The sequence below is a fragment of the Bos indicus genome, chromosome 10 (genome assembly GCF_029378745.1).
Source record: "Bos indicus isolate NIAB-ARS_2022 breed Sahiwal x Tharparkar chromosome 10, NIAB-ARS_B.indTharparkar_mat_pri_1.0, whole genome shotgun sequence".
In the NCBI taxonomy this organism is placed as follows: Eukaryota; Metazoa; Chordata; class Mammalia; order Artiodactyla; family Bovidae; genus Bos; species Bos indicus.
The window spans coordinates 35,498,073-35,519,673 of record NC_091769.1 but is presented as its reverse complement, the minus strand read 5'-3'; the positions used below and the strand labels follow the sequence as shown (position 1 = coordinate 35,519,673).

Sequence of the window (21,601 nt, the reverse complement as noted above, 5' to 3'; positions counted from 1 at the left end):
TTATTTCAGCTCAAAAGTTCTACTTTTTAAATATTACACACAGTTTTATTTTATAAAACTGTGCTTTGGTCACATTTTCCTAAAGCATGGTTTAAAAACAAAACTTGTGCCAGGGAGAGTACATTTTCCTTTTCAGTTTTCTAAGGAGTGACCTGAAATGTCCCACGCAGCCTCCATTTATTCAAGTAAGCGGCTGCTGCCCTAGAGACTGAGAGTGCAGGGGCAAATCTGGACAGACAGGAAGCCAACTAGCTGACACAAAACAGAGGACGTGTAAGTATTTCCAAATAGTGACCAGTGCTGTAAAGAAAGCAAAGCTGAGCCATGGAACAGAGTGGTGGAGGAGGAGAAGGTATTCAGACAGGTGGGTCAGAGAAGGCCTACTGACACTTCAAATACTGAGACAACGCGTGAAAATCTTGACAAGGAGAAATCTGACAGCTCTTCTAAAACTGTGTATGCTTTCAACCAACTGTTTTCCCCCAAATAACTAAATATTCCATTATCCTTTATTTATATATGCTCTTCCCAAAAAGGATTTGAGGCAGTTTATATAATTTATAAACATAAACCTACCAACTCTGTGAGGTAGGTGTCATCTCCACTGTACAGACAAGGCGGTTCAGGCTCCAAGTTTCTTCCCCACAAACAGACAGTGGCAAGGCTGGACTTCAAATCCAACTAAGACACCCAAACCTGTGTCTCCCCATCAGCCCTCCCTTGTTAACGCCAATCCTCAGTTGTCGGATTGCTAGAGTAAGGAGTTGCAAGGAGTTGAAGCTTGCCTTTGCCTTGGAATGTCAAGGCAGCCAGGGCAAAAAGAGAAATGTGGCATTACCAGAAAAGAGAAAGCATAAAAAGTCTTCCAAGGGCGACAAAGTATTGAGGAACATTAAATTCTGACAGAACATGAACTTTACATGTGGCACTCTGAAGTATACAATCAGCTGTGTATATAAAATACATAAGCTCGGTTTTCATTTATAGTAATCCTTGATTTTTTCAAAAAAGCTACTGTAAAAATTCAGTCTGTGTTGGTGGCAAAGGACAGAGAAGAAGGTGGATTTGAGATGAAGCTGACAGAGAGACTGGGCCCTGAGAGAGGAAACCAGAAGGCTAGTGTCCGGTAGATCTCTAGCTCCTTGATGCAGAGCAGGATGAGGAAAGAGGACCTCCACTGAGAGGAGACACGAGGACTGCAGGTGGCCTTGCCAGGAGCAGACCCTGGCATGAGAGGAGTGGTGCTGGGTGAGGATGAGGCCACAGCAGGTCTATGACAACTCTTTCAAGGAGGTGTGGGTTCGGGTTAAATTAAAGGGACAGAGAGTGGGGCCACAGACGGGGTGGGGGGTGAAATCAAGGGATAATTTTATTTTGTTCTGTTTAAAGATGGGAGATACTACAGAGTGTGAGGATGTTGATGGAAATATTATGGAAGAGCAGGAAGGAGACCAAATTAGGACCTGAAGTTGATGGATCCTGGGCAGAACAGAAACAGGCTAGACTGATTGGAGGAGGGGCTTTCCTTCTAGAATGACAGGAAGATGTGAGGGGGGATAAAAAAAGCAAGTAGAGGAGGCTTTCCTCTGAGGATCCTCACAGGAGCGAGAATGAAACTGAACCTGTTAGATTCCCAGTTTCCTGTTTCCTCTTCAATCAAGACACGCTGGCTGTTATCTGCTGTAAAGCAGATACAGATCATATCAGACAGAATTTAACAGGGCAAGCATTGATTTGCTAAAAGCAGCAAAAACACCAATTCTCACTTGCTAAGAAGGAAAGGACAAACTATTACCTTGACCAGTCTCCTAAATAGCCTCACTTCTGGAAAAGCTTTTCAGTACGGAAATTTTCAAACAAAGCTGATAATGATAGAATGAACTCCATGTACTTACCAGCCAGTTTCAATAATGACCCATTTACGGCCAATCTTGTGTATCTATATGTGCCCTATCCCCAAGTGCCACACTGGATCGTTTTGAAGTAAATCCTATCAACCAGTCTTTGCCTGTGTTATTATTATTCTCTTCCCAACATCAATCCAATGAAGTAGAAAAAGGTATATATCTCCATTTTAGAGATGTAAAAACTAAAGAGAAAGGCTAATTAGACAGACTCAAAATTTTACCAATGCTTCCTCCACCAGGTCGAATCTTAAGAAATTTTTCATCTCATAGGCCACAAATTTTAGAGAGATACTATGTCGCCCAAGAAAATACTTTTTTGCTCCCTCTCTACTGTAGATACCACTTTAGAAAATAGAGAATATTTTAGTACCAAAAGTAGGAGAAAAGTACAAAAACAGAATAAAGTGTAGTCAATTTAGCTTATATTACTATATCTTTACATATACATTATTCTGTCTTTCATTTTCTAATTTGGCTGAAGACCAACGAAAACTATATTTTAGAATGCAGATGGGGAAACTGCTGTAAATCCATACTGACTCACATAGCTTAAAGAGTCAAAATAAATATGAAAATAAGAATATATATTTATACACATATATACATATCTGTAACTGAGTCACCTTGTTGTAAGGCAGAAATTAACACAACATTGCTAATCAACTACACTTTAATAAATTTAAAAAAAATGGAAAATGCCATACAGATAATCTTCTTAAAGTAAAATATCCAAGACCCTGCAGGCCCAAGGTAAAGAGGTGGAAGCCAAGGTGTTAAAACAGAAGCAGATTATCTAGGAGCAATAGCAGATTTTCTGTTTTGCAGCAACGACATTGCAGTAGTCATCTATAAATGAAAGGAGCAAGAGTCACCTAACTACTAATGTATAAGCAAGTTGTGTAAGTGGAAACTACGAATGCAAACCAAGGGGTGAACTTTCCTGGGCTCGGTATAGAGATAAACTTGTAACAAATAGACAACATATGCCACATGAAGGGGGTTATCTCCGCACACATATGATAACAAATTTGGTTTAGCATTCCCTTTTCTCTTTCTGTAGGAAGTGCAGCATGTATCTGAACGTAACTGACCTTCTCAGGAAACGGTACAGGAAAGCCCACAGTTCATGTCTGGAGTCACTAGAACAGAAGCCAGCTTCAGAAAAGAGAGGCCATTGGGAGACTACACATTTTGAAGATATTCTTTAAGAAGTGAAAGTAAAAGTCGCTCAGTTGTGTCTGACTCTTTGTGATCCCATGGACTATACAGTCTACAGAATTCTCCAGGCCAGAATACTAGAGTGGGTAGCCTTTCCCTTCTCCAGGGGATCATTCCCAACCCAGGTCTCCCACACTGCGGGTCGATTCTTAACCAGCTGAGCCACAAGGGAAGCCCAAGAATACTGGGGTGGGTAGCCTATCCCTTTCCAGTGGATCTTCCCGACCCAGGAATCGAACCAGGGTCATCCTGCATTGCAGGCGGATTCTTTACCAACTGAGCTATCAGGGAAGCCCATACCATTCTTTACTAAAGGGGATGCTTAAGGTCATGCTTAAGAAGGAACAATGAATCAAGGTAAAGACACCTGGCAGTAATCAGGGAAGGAGGTCTCTCTCAGTCACAAGGGGACCACCAGGCAGAACATCAGTATATAAAACAATGGCCTAAAAAAGTGGTTAGGATCCTGCAAACATTCCTGGGCTGACCCAGCCTTAGAACAAATGCAGGTCTAGTGTTCTAGTTACTTCCATCACACAGCAACACTAGCAGGACAACGGTGATAACAGTGGTGAGCCCAGATAATGCCAAAGCAATCTTAATGCCAAAGCAAACTCTGAGGAAAGAGTTCAGATACAAAGTGAAGACACTCCTGGACGCATAAAGGTTTCAGTTTTAGGAAATGCATGAGTCCAGTTATGGTGGTTTGGATGAAGGACAGACCTGTGGATGCTGATGAACGACGTATGCGGGACAAAAATCTGACAACTTGTCTGGTTCTGAGTACCAAGTGAGACCAACCCAAAGAGCAGGACATTGAAGCTACCAGGTGACTAGCTACTTCTAAAGCTTTTGTCTTTGGCTGACAGCTTGACTGGACCAGAATAATATTTCTCTTCACGAAGCATAGACTCTGGAGTACCGTTTCCCCAATATCCACTCTCCTTTTATTTCTTTGTAAAAGAATCCTCAATTTTTTTTAGCTGAATACATTTCCCCAACTCATATGCAGCTCAGTGTAGCTACTGGATTAACTGAAAGCCAATAATATGAAAGACTCATTTGAAAAGACCCTGATGCTGGGAAAGATTGAAAGCGGGAGGAGAAGGGGATGACAGAGGATGCGATGGTTGGATGGCATCGCCGACTCAATGGACATGAGTTTGAGTAAATTCCAAGAGTTGGTGATGGACAGGGAGGCATGGCGTGCTGCAGTCCACGGGGTCATAAAGAGTCAGATACGACTGAGAGACTGAACTGAACTGAACTGAATATGAAAGAACTGTAAGATGCAATTTCCAGGAAGTGACCTTTATTAAAAGAAAGGGATGAAGCTTTTTCATCCCTTTCTCCTTCCAGCTGGCTGGAATGCAGACGTGATGACTGGAGGCCAGACAGCCATTTCAGACCATGCAGGGGGCAGTAAGGTTGGTAGAACAGTAATTCAGAAAAAGCCCACAGCTCCAGACTTTTACATATAAAAACAGACTTTGTTATTTAAAGTTTTCTGTCATATGTAGCTAAACTTAATTTTAACCAGCATAGGCTCACTGGGAAAAAAAAATGACAGTCAGGGAACAGTGCTTTCAGAGGTAAGAACAGAAAATTCACCAGGCTTTTCTCAAGCAAACTGAGAGGCTCCCCTACTTGTAAAGAGGCTCTTATGCAAAACATGTTTAGGATACCAAGCATTAGCTCATATTAGGATATTCAAGGATTCCTGAAACTGAACAGGATTTCATTAAAAAGTTCAACAACCAAGATATATTAAAGATTAAGACTGGGTAGGGCATCTTCCATGCCTTTAGAAGACAAACTGTCATTAGAATTTAATGTTGATAAAATCTTTGACTTAACCTGCACAAAGAAATAATGAATTCCTGGAAAAAAAATCTGTAGACAAAAAAATACATAGTAAAGGGTAAATAAATTGTTTTGAGAGCATGGAATGAGAGGAAAGCAATGCAGAATGTATTGCTACAAAATATACAAAATTCTACATGAGGAAAAAGATTTGTTTTGAAGATTGAAAATACAAGTGACAGGAAGCAGTCATGGAAAGAAGGCCACATTATAATAAAACATGAGTAAAACACTTTTCAATGAGAACAAGAAGTTGGATACTCATCTGAAGTATAACACTATACATGTACTCAGTTGCTCAGCTGTGTCTGACTCTTTGCAACTCCTGGTACTATAGTCCACCAGGCTCTTCTGTTGATGGAGTTTTCCAGGCAAGAATACTTGAGTGGGTTGCCATTTCCTTCTCCAGGGGTTCTTCTTGACCCAGGGATCGAACACATATCTCCTGCACTGGCAGGCAGATTCTTTACCACTGGGCCACATGGGAAGCCCTTTAATACTACAAAACAGTCAAAAAAATCCTCAAGGTATAAAATGTGAATGAGTAATACAAACTCAGTCCTAAAATATGAAAGGTAATACTCTAGACTAATTACCACCAGAGTTAAAAAAAAGACATTAGCTCTTCAAGAAATAAACCCCAAGTATATTACTACATCCACAGGACTAGCAACACTGACCTGGGGGACCCTCTTTTCAGCACAGTGCACACCACCTGGAGAAGTGCCCAGCCAGCAGAAACCCCCGTTTCTCAGTCTCAATATGCTTTTCTTGGGTACCTCCTCACACTCACCCCAAAATAAACTGGTATAAGCGTGTGTCTATTTCTGCTAAAAGTACCGTAATGAAGGATGTGCATGTACTCAGTCGTGTCTGAGTCTTGGCGACCCCATGGACTATAGCCCACCAGGCTCCTCTGTCCATGGGATTTTTAAAGCAAGAATACTGGAGTGGGTTGCCATTTCTTCCTGTAGGGGATCTTCCAGACCCAGGGATCAAACCCTCATTTTCTGGGTCTCCTGCATTGCTGGTAGATTCTTTACCTCCTGAGCCACAAGACTATTAAAAAGAATTTTATTGGCCATTCCACATAGGAGCACAACTTTTGGTTCCAAGGCATGAGGGTTAGTGACAGCCTGTGATTAAAATTCACTGGTTTACAAGATGAGCAGCAGAGTGAGGACAAGGTTTGGGAAATTAATTAAAAATACTAACACAAGAGGGAGACAGATGGATTGGGAATTTGGGGTTAGTAGATACAAACTATTACATAAACAACAAGGTCCTACTTAGAACAATGAACTATATCCAACTTCCTAGGATAAACCATAATGGAAAAGAATATTGAAAAAAGACTGTATCTATGTGTAAAACTGAGTCACTCTGGTGCACAGCAGAGACTGGCACAACATTATAAATCAACTATACTTAAAAAAAAGAAAAACTAACACAATTTTCAATTAACCACGTAAATACACTGAACCATACACTTAAAAATTAAGTTAGTACATTTATCTTATGTATTTTATTCCACAAGCATATAAAACAAGCTACAGAATTCAAACCACTTTCAGGTGTTTGGTCTAGAATTGTTATCTAGACCCTGCTAGTCAAATCCCCCTTAAATTTTGATGACAAGACTTGGTTCAGCATGGCCCCATGTTTATTACTTGCTTCTGTTCTCATATCCTGTAATGTAGGAAAGAAATTAGTCTGCGTAAAAAAACCAACAAATCTAGAAGTAAAGTAACATGTGAAAGCTAGATAAGCTGGGCAAGTCTTTAGTTTTAAGTCTGTAAAGATGCCAAAAACAAAATAATAATGATAGTAAAAGCTCTCAGTCACTTTCTGTAACTGACCTTATAAAAATCACCAAGCTCATTCCTTCATCTTCTGTTCTCAAGCATTTGCCTATTTGTCAAATGGCCAAGCACAAAAAAACAACAAACTGCTAGATTCCTTAAAGTTCAATAACTCTAACTCCATTTTAAACAAACACTAAAATATTCAAATCTGAGTTCTCCCCAAATTAAATACAGGTAATATAAGTGGAGGTGATGAATAGATTCAAGGGACTAGATCTGGTAGACAGAATGCCTGAAGAACTACGGACAGAGGTTTGTAAAGTTGTTTAGGAGATGACGACCAAAACCATCCCCAAGATAAAGAAATGCAAGAAGCCAAAGTGGTTGTCTGAGAAGGCCTTACAAGTTGCTGAGAAAAGAAGAGAAATGAAAGGCAAAGGAGAAAGGGAAAGATACGCCCAACTGAAGCAGAGTTCCAGAGAACAGCAAGGAGAGAGAGATAAGAAAGCCTTCTTAACTGACTAATGCAAAGAAATAGAGGAAAACAATAGAATGGGAAAGACTAGAGATCTATGAGAAAATTGGAGATACCAAGGGAACATTTCACGCAAAGATAGGCACAAGAAAGGACAAAAATGGCAAGAACATAACAGAAGCAGAAGAGATTAAGAAAAGGTGGCAAGAATACACAGAAGAACTGTACAAAAAAAGGTCTTAATGACCCAGATAACCATGATGGTGTGTTCTCTCACCTAGAGCCAGACATCCTGGAGTGTGAAGTTAAGTGGGCCTTAGGAAACATTACTAAACAAAGCTAGTGGAAGTGACAGAATTCCAGCTGAGCTATTTCAAATCCTAAAAGATGATGCTGTTAAAGTGCTGCACTCATTACACCAGGAAACTTGGGAAATTCAGCAGTGGCCACAGGACAGGAAAAGGTCAGTTTTCATTCCAATTCCAAAGAAAGGGACTGCTGAAGAATGTTCAAATTACCATACAACTGCACTCATTTCACATCCCAGCAAGATCATGCTCAAAATCCTTCAAGCTAGGCTTCAGTAGTACATGAACCGGGAACTTCTAGATGTACAAGTGGATTTGGAAACAGAAGAACCAGAGATCAAATTGTCAACATATGCTGGACACAGAAGAAGCAAGAGAATTCCAAATAAACATCTACTTCTGCTTGACTGACTATGCTAAAGCCTTTGACTGTGTGGATCACAACAAACTGTGGAATATTCTTAATGAGATGGGAATATCCCTGAGAAACCTGTCTGTAGGACAAAAAGCAATAGTTAGAACTGGACATGGAACAAAGGACTGGTTCAAAATTGGGAAAGAAGAATGTCAAGGCTTCTATATTGTTACCCTGCTTATTTAACTTATATGCAGAGTACATCATGCAAAATGCCAGGCTGGATGAAGCACAAGCTGGAATCAAGACTGCCGGCAGAGGCAGAAATACCAACAACCTCAGATATGCAGATGACACCACTTTAATGGCAGAAAGTGAAGAGGAACTACAGAGCCTCTTGATGAAGGTGAAAAAGGAGACTGAAAAATCTGGCTTAAAACTCAACATCCACAAAACCAAGATCATGCCATTTGGTCCAATGTCTTCAGGTCAAATAGATGAGGAAACTGTGAAAACAGTGTCAGATTTCATTTTTTTGGGCTCCAAAATCACTGCTGATGGTGACTGAAGCCATGAAATTAAAAGATGCTTGCTCCTTGGAAGAATAGCTATGACAAACCTAGACAGTGTATTAAAAAGCAGAGACATCACTTTGCCAACAAAGTTCCGTCTAGTCAAAACTATGGTTTTTCCAGCGGTCACGTATGGATGTGAGTGCTAGATAATAAAAAAGGCTGATCACCTAAGAATTGTTGCTTTCTAACTGTGGTGCTGGAGAAGACTCTTGAGAGTCCCTTGAACCACAAGATTAAACCAGTCAATCCTTAAGGAAATCAATCCTGAATATTCATTGAAAAGACTGATGCTGAAACTGAAGCTCCAATACTTTGGCCACCTGATGCGAAGAACTGACTAACCGGAAAAGACCCTGATGCTGGGAAAGAATGAAGGTGGGAGGAGAAGGGGGTAACAGAGGATGAGATCGTTGGATGACATCACTGACTCAATGGACACGAGTTTGAGCAAACTCAGGGTAACAGTGAAGGACAGAGAAGCCTGGCATGCTGCAGTTCACGGAGTCACAAAGAGTCAGACAGGACTTAGTGACTGCACAACAATAACAACATTATTACAGTAAAAATGCCAGTGTAATTTTTTTAACCAGGCAAGTTGACTCTAAAGTTCGTAATGAAAAACCAAAGTAAAATTAGTCAGGAATATTCTGTAAATCATGACTACATTAAATACTAAAGCTGATTATAAATCTACAGTAATGAAAGCAATATGGTGACAGAACCTAAATAGATTTCTGGGATACAGTGTCAAGAAATACACCCAAATACAGTTGGGAATGGAAGCGGGGTCTTCTGCATTGCAGGCAGATTCTTTACCAGCTGAGCAACTAGGGAAGCGTATATTAAGCAAACAACCAAACAAAAATTGAGAGCTGTTTACCAGGCAGTAGGCATGTAGGTGTGAACAACAGTGAGAGACTATTTTTGGGGGCTCCAAAAAATCACTGCAGATGGTGACTGCAGCCATGAAATTAAAAGATGCTTGCTCCTTGAACGAAAAACTATGACCAAACTAGATAGCATATTAAAAATCAGAGACATTACTTTGCCAACACAGGTCCGTCTAGTCAAAGCTATGGTATTTCCAGTAGTCATATATGTATGTGAGAGCTGGACTATAAAGAAAGCTGAGTGCCGAGGAACTGATGCTTTTGAACTGTGGTGTTGGAGAAGACTCTTGAGAGTCCCTTGGACTGCAAGGAGATCCAGCCAGTCCATCCTAAAGGAAATCAGTCCTGAATATTCACTGGAAGGACTAATGCTGAAGCTGAAACTCCAAATCTGTGGCCAACTGATGCAAAGAACCAACTCATTGGAAAAGACCCTGATCCTGGGAAAGATTGAAAGCAGGAGGAGAAGGGGACGACAGAGGATGAGATGGTTGGATAGCATCACTGACGTGATGGACATGAATTTGAGTAGGCTCCAGGAGTTGGTGATGGACAGGGAAGCCTGGCGTGTTGCAGTCCGCAGGGTCACAAAGAGTCGGACACGACTGAGTGACTGAACTGAACTAAACTGATCCTTATGAAGCCAGTCTACTCTTATGCAATGCAAAGGTGGCATTTCACATTAGTGGAAAAGATTCATACTCAGAGGTAAGAACTTAAAAAAGTTGAAGGAAGCTTTTAAAAATGTCATGAAAGATTTAAAAGAAAGCCTTGAAGAATTCATTTTTGGTAACACTGGAGCAGGGAAAAAACAAACCACGGGGACCATGTAACAACAATAAAGAAAAAAAGATCATTTTGACTATACTGACTGTAAGTTTTTAAAATTGCATAAATTACCTAAATATCAAAATGCATAATTGTTAGGGAAAAATATTTTCAATATAATAACCTAAAATGCTAATTTTCTTAACACATAAATTAACATATAAATGGTATGCCTCAAGATATAAATAGCTCTGACAAATGAATGAGAAAATAGACAACAGAGTATAAAAATAAACAACATCAAAAAGTTCACAGAAAAAAAAACCATGGCTTACAGACAAAGGTGGTCCTAATAACATATAACTAAAGAAGTAAACATGTTTCATCTATTTATTGGCAAAGATGAAAAAGTCGGACGTCTACAATGTTGGTGAATATGTAGGTAAAGAAGTACTTATACACTACTGGTGGGCCCAGAAACAGAAAAACGGTTTTAGGAGGGGGGTATTAGCTATCAAATTATAAATGAGCAGGCCTTTGGCTGACAGAAAAGTAGCCAAGATAATTAAGTTAACAATACTTTTATAACTTCAGAGGAAATTCTATTTTAAACTAGCAATGAGTGTCCAAACTTTAGTATGTAAAACAATTTTTAGCATGTATTCCCAAAATGTTTCTTTATTAATAATATATATATGCTACTAAACCAAATTCTACCTTATAATACATCTCCCAAAAAGAAGTTTAAAAAACTTCAGATGTTTAAGAAATTAAAGTTTACACAGGTAAATAATCTTGAGCTGAATTTACTGGCAGCAAATTTGGCCTGAACTGACATGAGGCTATTAATAGTCTTTATACATCCCATTGAGGGTGAACACTTGAATATTCACACGTTTCACTGTGCTTAATTCTGGATGCCGCTCCAGACATTGAGGGAAAGGAAGTGAAGCTGCTCAGTCGTGTCCCACTTTTTGCAACCCCATGGACTGTAGCCTAGCCCGCTCCTCCGTCCATGGAATTTTCCAGGCAAGAGTACTGGAGTGGGTTGCCATTTCCTTCTCCAGGGGATCTTCCCGACCCAAGGATTGAACCCGGTCTTCCACACTGCAGGCAGACGCTTTACCATCTGAGCCACCAGGGAAGCCATTGAGGGAGGTACCAGATAAGTATGGAATGTGCACACATGGACATGAACACAAACACTTCTGAATTCTGAAACCTATCAAGCCTCAGGGTTTGGATAAAGGATTGTGGACTTGAATAATCTTCCCCTAAAGACTGGCAAGTAAAAAGTAACTGTTGAATGATTACATTCTTTTCTTTTAACTTTTTTAAACTTTTTTTAACTGAAGTATAGTTGATTTACAATGTTAATTTCTGCTGTACAGCCGAGTGACTCAGTTATACACATATATATACTCTTTATATTCTTTTTCATTATGTTTTATCCCAGGATACTGAATATACAGGAGGTGCTATACAGGAGGAGTTTGTTGTTTATCCATTCTGTATGTAATAGTTTGCATCTACTAACCCCAAACTCCTAGTTTACCCCTTCCCCATCCCCTCCCTCTTGGCAACCACAAGTCTGTTCTTCATGTTGAATGACTACCTTCTGATTCATCCTTATGACTACCAATTAGCTGCTTGTGGGGCCTAGCAAAGTGTTAAGCATATCTGCCCATGTACCTCAGGGTACAGCTATCTGAATTCTTCTACCTGCCTATTACAGTCTTGGTTTTATTTACTACACTATCCTGTTACAAAGGCCACCAGCCATAAATTGAGATTATCGGTATCCCCACAAGCAGTTCCTTGTCCTTTTCTGTTTTCTTGCAGTCTTAGGACCATATAATTAAGCTGTGTAAACTAAATACACTGTCTCTGAATGAAGTCTTAGGAGCTTTGTATTGAGTCCCAATGTATACTTTGTGATACATATTTTAGTTACACTTCCTGGTTCTCAAGGGAACTGAGAAGTTACCAGATCACCAGAAAGTTACCTTATTATTTTAAGTATATATAAGGGGAATATTAACATTTCTACTCTTTCAGTCTTAATTCTTGAAATTAAGTACTAGGAAAGTAAGCTCCCTGAAGGATGAGGGTTTGGTTTGGTTTGTGCTGGACTGTACTCTGAACACCTGGAAGGAACACATTGGGTGAGAGGGGGAATGTTTTGCCCTGACAGCTCCAGAAGATCCTAGATCTTGAGCAAATCCTGCATGTGCTGATAAAGTGCATGTTGTAAAATGCCAAGACTTAAAGGCAGATGAAGAAAGGTACTACTTTTTAAAAAATACTATAGATAACAATAGTTTGGTAGATAATGCTTCAAGGATGAGGGAAAAAACTGTATCAGCAGCTTGAAATGTTCCTTAACTTATTTCCAGACAAAAGAAAAAGAAAGAAAGAAAATAAGCCGAATGCCATTTTAAAAGGTTTGGACTCAGCACACTCCCTCTTCATTACAGCTAAGAAGAATATATTCCATACTCTTGAAGGAAAGGCACAGAGGAAAGTTCCTCCACACCGCACAACACAGTGAGGATGCCAGAGGAGTACAGGGTAATTACACGGCTATCAGTTCTGAAGACATACCGGAGGGTGAGACTTCTGAGTAAGGACAGCAATAAGATCTGTGCAAGAGCCCTCAAAGCGTTCCCAAAGTTGCAATGGGTCCGCATGAATGCGCTGTTGTATCAAACCCAAGGAGACAAGACAGTAAGGAGGCAGGTATGTTATGGAACGTCAGGGGGAATAAGAAGCAAGGCCAGGTAAGACCAGAGCCGATTTAGGGGAAAGGCTGTAAGAGAACTTGTCCCAGGCAGGGGTTCTGAAGACCCGCCTTGCGGCTGCGGGTGCAAGGACAAAAAGTGAGCGCGGGTGGACTGTGAGGGATGAAAGGACTCCAGAACCCGAAGTTGGGGTCTGGTGTTCGCTTCCGGCAAGGCCGCGCCAAGGGAGGCTGGGCCGCAGCACGCCAGCCCCGACCAGACATGCCAAGTTCCTACCCGTCCGCGCGCGTCCGGCCGCAGGTCCTGGAAGTCGGCGCCATAGATGGCCTCCAGGGCCTGCAGCTCGTGGTCTTGTCGTTGCGGGTAGCTCTCCGGTGGCTCGTCCCGGCCACGTCCGGGGGCCCCGCGGCCCCCGGCCATAGCAGTGCGGTGAGCCAGGAAGAACGGCCTTGCGGTAGCGGGTGGGCCCCAGGCTCCACTCCAGGGGCGGGATCGTGGGCGGGGCTTCTAGCCGGGGCGGGCCTGGGGCGAGGCTCCGAACCGGAGGCGGGGTCAGGGATGAGGTTAGGGGCTCTACGCTAGCGAGAAAGATCGGAGCAGGAGCTCCACGCCCGGAGTGGGCATGTGGGCCGGGCGCTGAGTCGGGGGCCCGGTCAGAGTTGGGGTGAGTCCCTCTGGCAGGAAGACTAATCTAGTACTGCTGTGTGCTGTGTGCTCACAGTCGTGTCCGACTCTTTGCGACCCCATGGACTGTAGTAGCCCACCAGGCTCCTCTGTCCGTGGGATTCTCCAGACAAAAATACTGGAGTGGGTTGCCATTTCCTTCTCCAAGCTAGTACTGTTAGCGTGCTAACAGCTGTGGTGTGTGAGCGAACCTGCGGGAGTTTGGCCTACATTTTCCCGGGAGAACCTGAGCGGAGGAACTTGCAGGAACAAGAGATCAGATTAATCAGAATGGAATGATAATGCCAAAGGGTATGGTTTTCACGAAATAAGTCTCTAACAGAAGTGGCTGTTGGAACTCCTTTACCCTTGCAAGGGTAAGAGACGAAACAAGAGTCAGACTTTGATGGATTTTCCAGCCGCTTTGACTCACCTTAAGCCTTCCCAGAATACGACCAGGAGTAAAAATTGTGACCAATACTCCTTCGCCCCTGTTTTATACCCTCACACTCGTCCCCTTAATCATAGATTCAACATCGTAGTGCATGTTATTAGTCCCTATCTGCCCACCCTGTACCACCATGCAGTTTCAACTGAAAAATATTGTTCTACCCAGACATCTTATGAGCAACGTTCCCAGGAAGAGAATTATATTGCTTGCCCAGTTTGCTTGATGTAAATTTAAGAGGTCTCTCTGTTGTGTCCTGTCTCCAATCATATTTTTTCAAGTTTATAAAATAACCTGTCAACCTGGACCTTGTCATTGCATTTCATCTTCAGTTGGCTACTGATGCTGCATGTTGATTTAGAATAATCATATCATATTACCTCAAGTTAGATTTAAGTGACATTTCCTTCTGTCTACCTTGCTTACCCATATGTGTGTTGTGTTAAGTCGCTTCGGTAGTGTCCGAGTCTTTGTGACCCTATAGCCCACCAGGCTCCTCTGTCCATGGGAATCTCCAGGCAAGAATATTGAAGTGGGTGGCCATTTACTCCTCCAGGGAATCTTCCCTACCCAGGGATTGAACCCATGTCTTTTATGTCTCTTGCATTGGCAGGCAGGTTTTTTAACGATAGCACTATCTGGGCTTACCCCTATGTTGCTGTTGTTGTTAAGTCACTCAGTTGTGCCGACCCTTTGCGACCCCATGGACTGAAGCCCACCAGGCTCCTGTCGATGGATTTTCCAAGCAAGGATACTGGAGTGGGTTGCCATTTCTTTCTCCATATACTGTTTGCTAAATAATCATTATTTAATTTTCTTGTTGTCATCTATATACTCACTAGTCTGACCAAAGGCCCCTTCAAATCTTCCCTCCCTGGGGGACCTGTTTGTTTTTCTTCCATTGATGCCTGTCTAGGTAAATAGCACCATCGCCTCCTCAACCCAACCCGAGTAAGAGTAATCCTGCACATCGAGAGAGTTACCATTTTTTTCATTCATCCACTTCACTCTATCCCAATGACACTAACTTGGTTCAGTCACCATAATCTCTTCCCTGGATGACTTCAGCAGTTGGGAAACTAGTCAGTGCTTTCGTTCTTGCCCCACTTTAAGCCATTCTTCCTATTGCAGCCAAAGTACTGTTTCTAAGTAAAAAATATGGTCATATCACTCCAATCCCTAAAATCCTTCCATTTTCTCCACTTAAAAAAATTACAATACTCTAATTATGGAAATTTTCACACATACATTAAAAGCAGAGGAAATATTATCACCTGCCCATACTCATCACCCAGTTTCAACAAATTTAGATATCTTGCCAATCTTATTTAATTTCTCCCCTCGCCTCAGCCCCCAATACACACACACACACATACCTCCCTAGGAATGAATCTCAAAGAAAATTTCAGATATCATATCATTCTTTCTATAAACACTTTAGGTACATATTGCTAACAGATAAGGATATTTTATAAAAATAACATAATACTATCCTTATACCCTAAAAAATAAAAATTGTTTAGCATAATTTAATATCCAATTTATGTTTAAAATTCTCCATCTGTCTAAAATTAGAATCTGTACTGGATGCTGGACCTATAAAGATATTATCAGAACAATCAGCAAAATTTGAAGAGGGTCTTGCGGATTAGACAGCAGTGTTATATCAGTGTTAATTTCCTGACTTGAATGGTTGTCCTGTGATCAAATATAAGATGTCCTTGTTTTTAGGAAATTTACACTCAAACCTTAAGGGGTAATCGGTTATTATCTCCCAAGTGATAGAAAATAGAGGCATGATAAATCAAGCGTAGATGTCGACCACTGGGGGATTTAGGTGGAGGATATATGAGAATTCTTTGAATAAGCCTTATCTTTTATGTAAGTTTGAAATTATTTCAAAGTCAAAATTTCACAACAACAGTAACAACAAAAAACTTGGCAAGCTGTTTTCCAAAGTGGGCATTCCCACCAGTTAATGAGAATTCTTGTTAGTCAACATCTTTGCCAATAATTGTTAAATTAAAAAAATTGTAATTGGTGTGTAGTAGTATCTCATTGTGCCTTAATTTACATTTTCCTGATGATGTTTGTCAGCTTTTCATGTGCTTATTTGTCATTCATATATCTTGTTTGTTGACACCTTTTGCTCATTTTACGAATGAGGTTTTTTGTTTTCTTATTACTCAGTTTTGAGAATCCTTTATATATTCTGAAGTAAGTCCATTATCAGATATGTAACTTGCAAAGATTTTCTCTTAGTCTGTGGCTTGCCTTTTTATTATATGAACAATGTTTTACAAAGAGAATAGTTCTTACTTTTGAGGGAGTTCAGTTTATCAGTTTTTATCGTTCATGAATAATGTTTTATTGTCCTATCCAAGACATTTTTGCCTAACTCAAAGTCACAAAGATTTTCCTCCATGTATTCATCTAGAACTTTTGTTGTTTTTGGTTTTACATTTAGGCCTATCATGAGTTTTAGTTAAAGTGTTAAAATATACCAACCATATGACTAGGTATTTATTTATCAAAGAGAAATGAGAGCATATGTCCATATAAAGACTTGCAATTGAATGTTCATAACCCTTAATCACCAAACTGAAAACAAAAAGTGATGGACAAATTGAGGTAAAAACAAACTGAGATGTATCAATAAAATCAACAGAACACTATTCAGCAATAAAAAGAAATATGCTATGTATAGTAATAACATGGATGAATCTCAAAATAATTTTTCTGAGAGAATCCAGACAAAAGAGTACATACTGTAGGATTCCACTTATAAAAAATTCTAAGAACAAACAAACTTAGTGATAGAAGGTAAGTGATTGCCCGGGGTTAGATGACAGAAGTGAGCCATAGGAAGGGATTCCAGAAGAATGGAGTGATGGATATATTCATTATCTTATTTATGATGATAGCTTCACAGGTGTTTGCATATATCAAAACTGATCAAACTGTACAATATATGCAATTTATTGTTATGTCAGTTATACCCTTCCCAGGAGTGTTAGTGGTAAAGAACCCACCTGCTAGTTCAGGAGATGCAAGAGACTTGGGTTCAATCCCTGGGTTGGGAAGATCCCCTGAAGAAAGAAATGGCAACCCACTCCAGTATTCATGCCTGGAGATTCCCATGGACAGAGGAACCTGGTGGGGTACAGTCCACGGGGTCACAAAGAGTCAGACACAACTGAGCAACTAACACTATTGTATGTCAGTTATACCCTAATAGTCTGTTAAAAGGAAGAGATTTGTTTTGCTTTGTTTTATAGTGCTTTGTATTAGGATCCAAACAAGGTCCACACGTTGTATTTGGTTGCCTTGCGTGAAGTAACAGTAGGCTTCGGATCATTCGAAAGTAAAGACTGCCCCTTTGCCTGGCTTCCAGCAAATAACCTCTAAACTCTTGGAGCATTCAGACTGCTAAAGGTATTTATAAATGGGCTTCATGTACAATTTTCAGGATACCCAAGATTTCCTTATTCTCTAACCCTTCCTTAAATCCTTAAATCAGTTCTCCAAGGAAGAGTCTCTATTTACCTGTGCCCTCCTTGTTTTTCCAAAGTATCAGTACATCTCCTGGACTTGCTGTTTACCCTCAATTTTCTAAGGGAAAACTCCCAGATTGTTGGTCATTGTCCCCAAATTTTAAAATTATAATCTCATTCATTCCTAAAGGATATTTTCACTGGAAATATATAGAATTTGGGGTCAGTGGTTCTTTTGTTTCAGCCCTTGAAAATGTTATGCCACTTCTTTCTGGCCTATGTAGTTTAAATTCAGTTCAGTTCAGTCGCTCAGTACCAACTCCCTGAATCCACCCAAACCAATGTCCATTGAGTCGGTAATGCCATCCAACCATCTCATCCTCTGTCATCCCCTTCTCCTCCTGCTTTCAATCTTTCCCAGCATCAGGGCCTTTCCAAATGAGTCAGCTCTTTGCATCAGGTGGCCAAAGTATTGGAGTTTGAGCTTCAACATCAGTCCTTTCAATGAATATTCAGGACTGATTTCCTTTAGGATAGACTGGTTGGAGCTCCTTGCAGTCCAAGGGACTCTCAAGGGTCTTCTCCAACATCACAGTTCAAAAGCATTGATTCTTCGGCGCTCAGCTTTCTTTATAGTCCAACTCTCACATCCGTAGATGACCACTGGAAAAACCATAGCCTTGACCAGATGGACCTTTGTTGACAAAGTAATGTCTCTGCTTTTTAATATGCTGTCTAGGTTGGTCATAACCTTTCTTCCAAGGAGTGAGCATCTTTTAATTTCATGGCTGCAGTTGCCATCTGCAGTGATTTTGGAGCCCAGAAAAATAAAGTCAGCCTCTCTACTATCATTCACATTGTTTTTCTCTATAGATAAAGTGGCATTTCACTATGGCTACTTTTAAAGATTTTTTTCTTTGTTTTAACGTCCAGAAGTTTGATTATAATGTGTCTTGGTATAGATTTCTTTGAGTTTATCCTGCTTAGAACTCACTTAGCTTCTTGAATCTGTAGGCATATGATTTTTTCCAAATATGGGAAATCTTCATATTCAAATCACCTCTTTGAATACTTTTTCTGCCCTGCTCTGTTTAGGTTCTCCTTATAGGAAGTAAAAGCATTTACTTGTTGTTATAGCTCTCTCTGGCCTGGCAGGAGTAGGAAAGGCAATGTGGCTCCTGCTGCTCAAGAAAGTGTGAAATAAAAACTGCCCTTTTTTGGCATCACTTTGTGGGTATTTGTATGTAGCTACATATTTATATACCCAAATGAATCTTGTCCTTTAAATTATGGAATAAGTATATATATTTAATCCAAAACTGTGCCACTACTTCCCAGTCATACTATATCTCCTCTTTTAGCAAAGAAGATACTGTCTTGCTCTCTTAATTCACCAGAATTGATCTTTGATAACTTTTGGCTCTTTCAAAAAATTTCAAATTTATTCTTAAAGAACATATTTGTCACCATCAGTGAAACAATGTTTCCTTTTATGATACAGAAAAGAATAGTCCAGCTTCTGAAGTTAATTATGTAAGTTCAGTCAGTTCAGTTTAGTCACTCAGTCATGTCTGACTCTTTGCAACCCCATGAACTGCAGCATGCTGGGCCTCCCTGTCCATCACCAACTCCCGGAGTCCACCCAAACCCATGTTCATTGAATCAGTGATGCCGTCCAACCATCTCATCCTCTGTCGTCCCCTTCTCCTCCTGCTTTCAATCTTTCCCAGCATCAGGGTCTTTTCAAATAAGTCAGCTCTCTGCATCAGGTGGCCAAACTATTGGAGCTTCAGCTTCAACATCAGTCCTTTCAATGAACACCCAGGACTGATCTCCTTTAGGATGGACTGGTTGGATCTCCTTGCAGTTCAAGGGACTCTCAAGGGTCTTCTCCAACACCACAGTTCAAAAACATCAATTCTTCTGTGTTCAGCTTTCTTTATAGTCCAACTCTCACATCTATACATGACCACTGGAAAAACCATAGCCTTGACTAGATGGACCTTTGTTGGCAAAGTAATGTCTCTGCTTTTTAATATGCTGTCTAGGTTGGTCATGACTTTCCTTCCAAGGAGTGTCTTTTAATTTCATGGCTGCAATCACCATCTGCAGTGATTTTGGAGCCCAGAAAAATAAAGTCAGCCACTGTTTCCACTGTTTCCCCATCTACTTGCCATGAAGTGATGGTAATTATAAAAATAAAGTATAAAAGAGAGTCCCCCCAAAGTATTGAGAAATCATACTGTTCTTCAACAGTTAAACAGTTTCCCAAGGTGACATTTTTAAAGGTGATAGATAATCAGATCAGATCAGATCAGTCGCTCAGTCGTGTCCGACTCTTTGTGACCCCATGAACTGCAGCACGCCAGGCCTCCCTGTCCATCACTAACTCCTGGAGTTCACTGAGACTCACGTCCATCGAGCCAGTGATGCCATCCAGCCATCTCATCCTCTGTCGTCCCCTTCTCCTCCTGCCTCCAATCCCTCCCACCATCAGAGTCTTTTCTAATGAGTCAACTCTTCGCATGAGGTGGCCAAAATATTGGAGTTTCAGCTTTAGCATCATTCTTTCCAAAGAAATCCCAGGGCTGATCTCCTTCAGAATGGACTGGTTGGATCTCCTTGTTACGGATATTTTATTTTTGGCATACTTGCTATTAAAAATTAATCAGGTTGCTTTATAATCACTAAGTGTATATGTGTGTGTGAAATTACTGAGGCTTTCTGGGGGAAGAGGTATTCAGTCTTTCACTTTCTAGGTATTCTGGATGAATTTAATGGCAATCTATAGGTACAATGACTATTACAGATCGAGAAACTGCATTAAGAATTATAGATGCATATCAGTAGAAAACCATTTCCTAGTCCACATATTGAGATAATTTGGAATATGAAAAGGACTGTCTTAGGATCTTTTAAACAAATAATTGCTTTAATGATAATTTAACTTACACCAGACTAAAAACTATAAAGTAAATGTATTTAACCCAATAGTGTAAAAGCTAAATCCTGAACTTCTAAATCTTCAAACAAAGTTTCTCTGAAAGCCAATTGTGTCCTTTGTTAGTAGCAAAATAAGTGGTTCTTCCATTTTTTAAAAATACAGGACTTGTTCAGCAGTATTTTATTCATGTCTACAAAGATAGAATTGTTTAAAATGTTGACAGATAATGCTTTTTTTTATATTTGTCATCTTTAAACATCAGTAAACAGGATTCAATCTTACACAGTTATGCTTTATTGATTTCCTATGATGTGCCAGGTACTGTTAGAGATTTTCATTAATTTAGTATTTTATTGTTCTTTGGAAGGAATGATGCTAAAGCTGAAACTCCAGTACTTTGGCCACCTCATGCGAAGAGTTGACTCATTGGAAAAGACTCTGATGCTGGGAGGGATTGGGGGCAGGAGGAGAAGGGGATGACAGAGGATGAGATGGCTGGATGGCATCACCGACTCGACGGACAAGAGTTTGGGTGAACTCTGGGAGTTGGTGATGGACAGGGAGGCCTGGCATGCTGCAATTCATGGGGTCGCAAAGAGTCGCACATGACTGAGCAACTGAACTGAACTGAACTGAACTGAACTAGTATTTTATTGTCCTCTAAACAGCCTTGCAAAATAGGCATTCTTTATCCCTATTTGATGGAGGAGGAAACTGTGCTTAGAGAGGTCCTGTAACTGCCCAGTGTCACAAGTAGAAATGGGGCAATAGGCATTAAAACCCAGGTCCAACTGACACCATCATGTCTCTCCTCCTTGCCCCCTCCCCCATATTATACTCTTTCCCTTGAGGGAGTTGGTAGGTTTGTCTGTGTAAAGAGACAATCTGAGTATGCTAAGCTTAAATACTCCCCAAAGAAGCTATTTAAATGACAAATTTATTGGAGACCAGTAGGTCTTTGGACATGAAAAATCCAATAATTTAATTCAGAGATGCCCAGGGGCTTTATTATGAGCTACCACTTTCATTTTACAAGCACCTAGGATATCCTATTGCTACCAATATACACAGATTTTTTTTTTTAAGTCCTAACTCACCTTCTATTCTCCAGAAATAAAGTCTATGCTCTCTTAAATATGCAGGCCCC

General features: G+C 40.5%; 1 protein-coding gene across 3 annotated transcripts in view; it reads right to left on the bottom strand.

Moving 5' to 3' along the window:
- The window catches only part of EIF2AK4 (eukaryotic translation initiation factor 2 alpha kinase 4), a 97,187-nt gene extending 83,786 nt beyond the window's left edge, over window positions 1–13,401 (bottom strand). For all 3 annotated transcript variants that reach the window (XR_011568797.1, XM_070797253.1, XM_070797254.1), the window contains exon 1: window positions 13,182–13,401. Coding sequence is in view for 2 of the 3 variants with exons in the window: in XM_070797253.1 (XP_070653354.1) it covers window positions 13,182–13,325 (144 nt within the window). In the remaining variant the exon portion in view is untranslated. The remainder of the gene's footprint in view (window positions 1–13,181) is intronic.
- Between the last annotated feature and the right edge of the window lie 8,200 nt (window positions 13,402–21,601).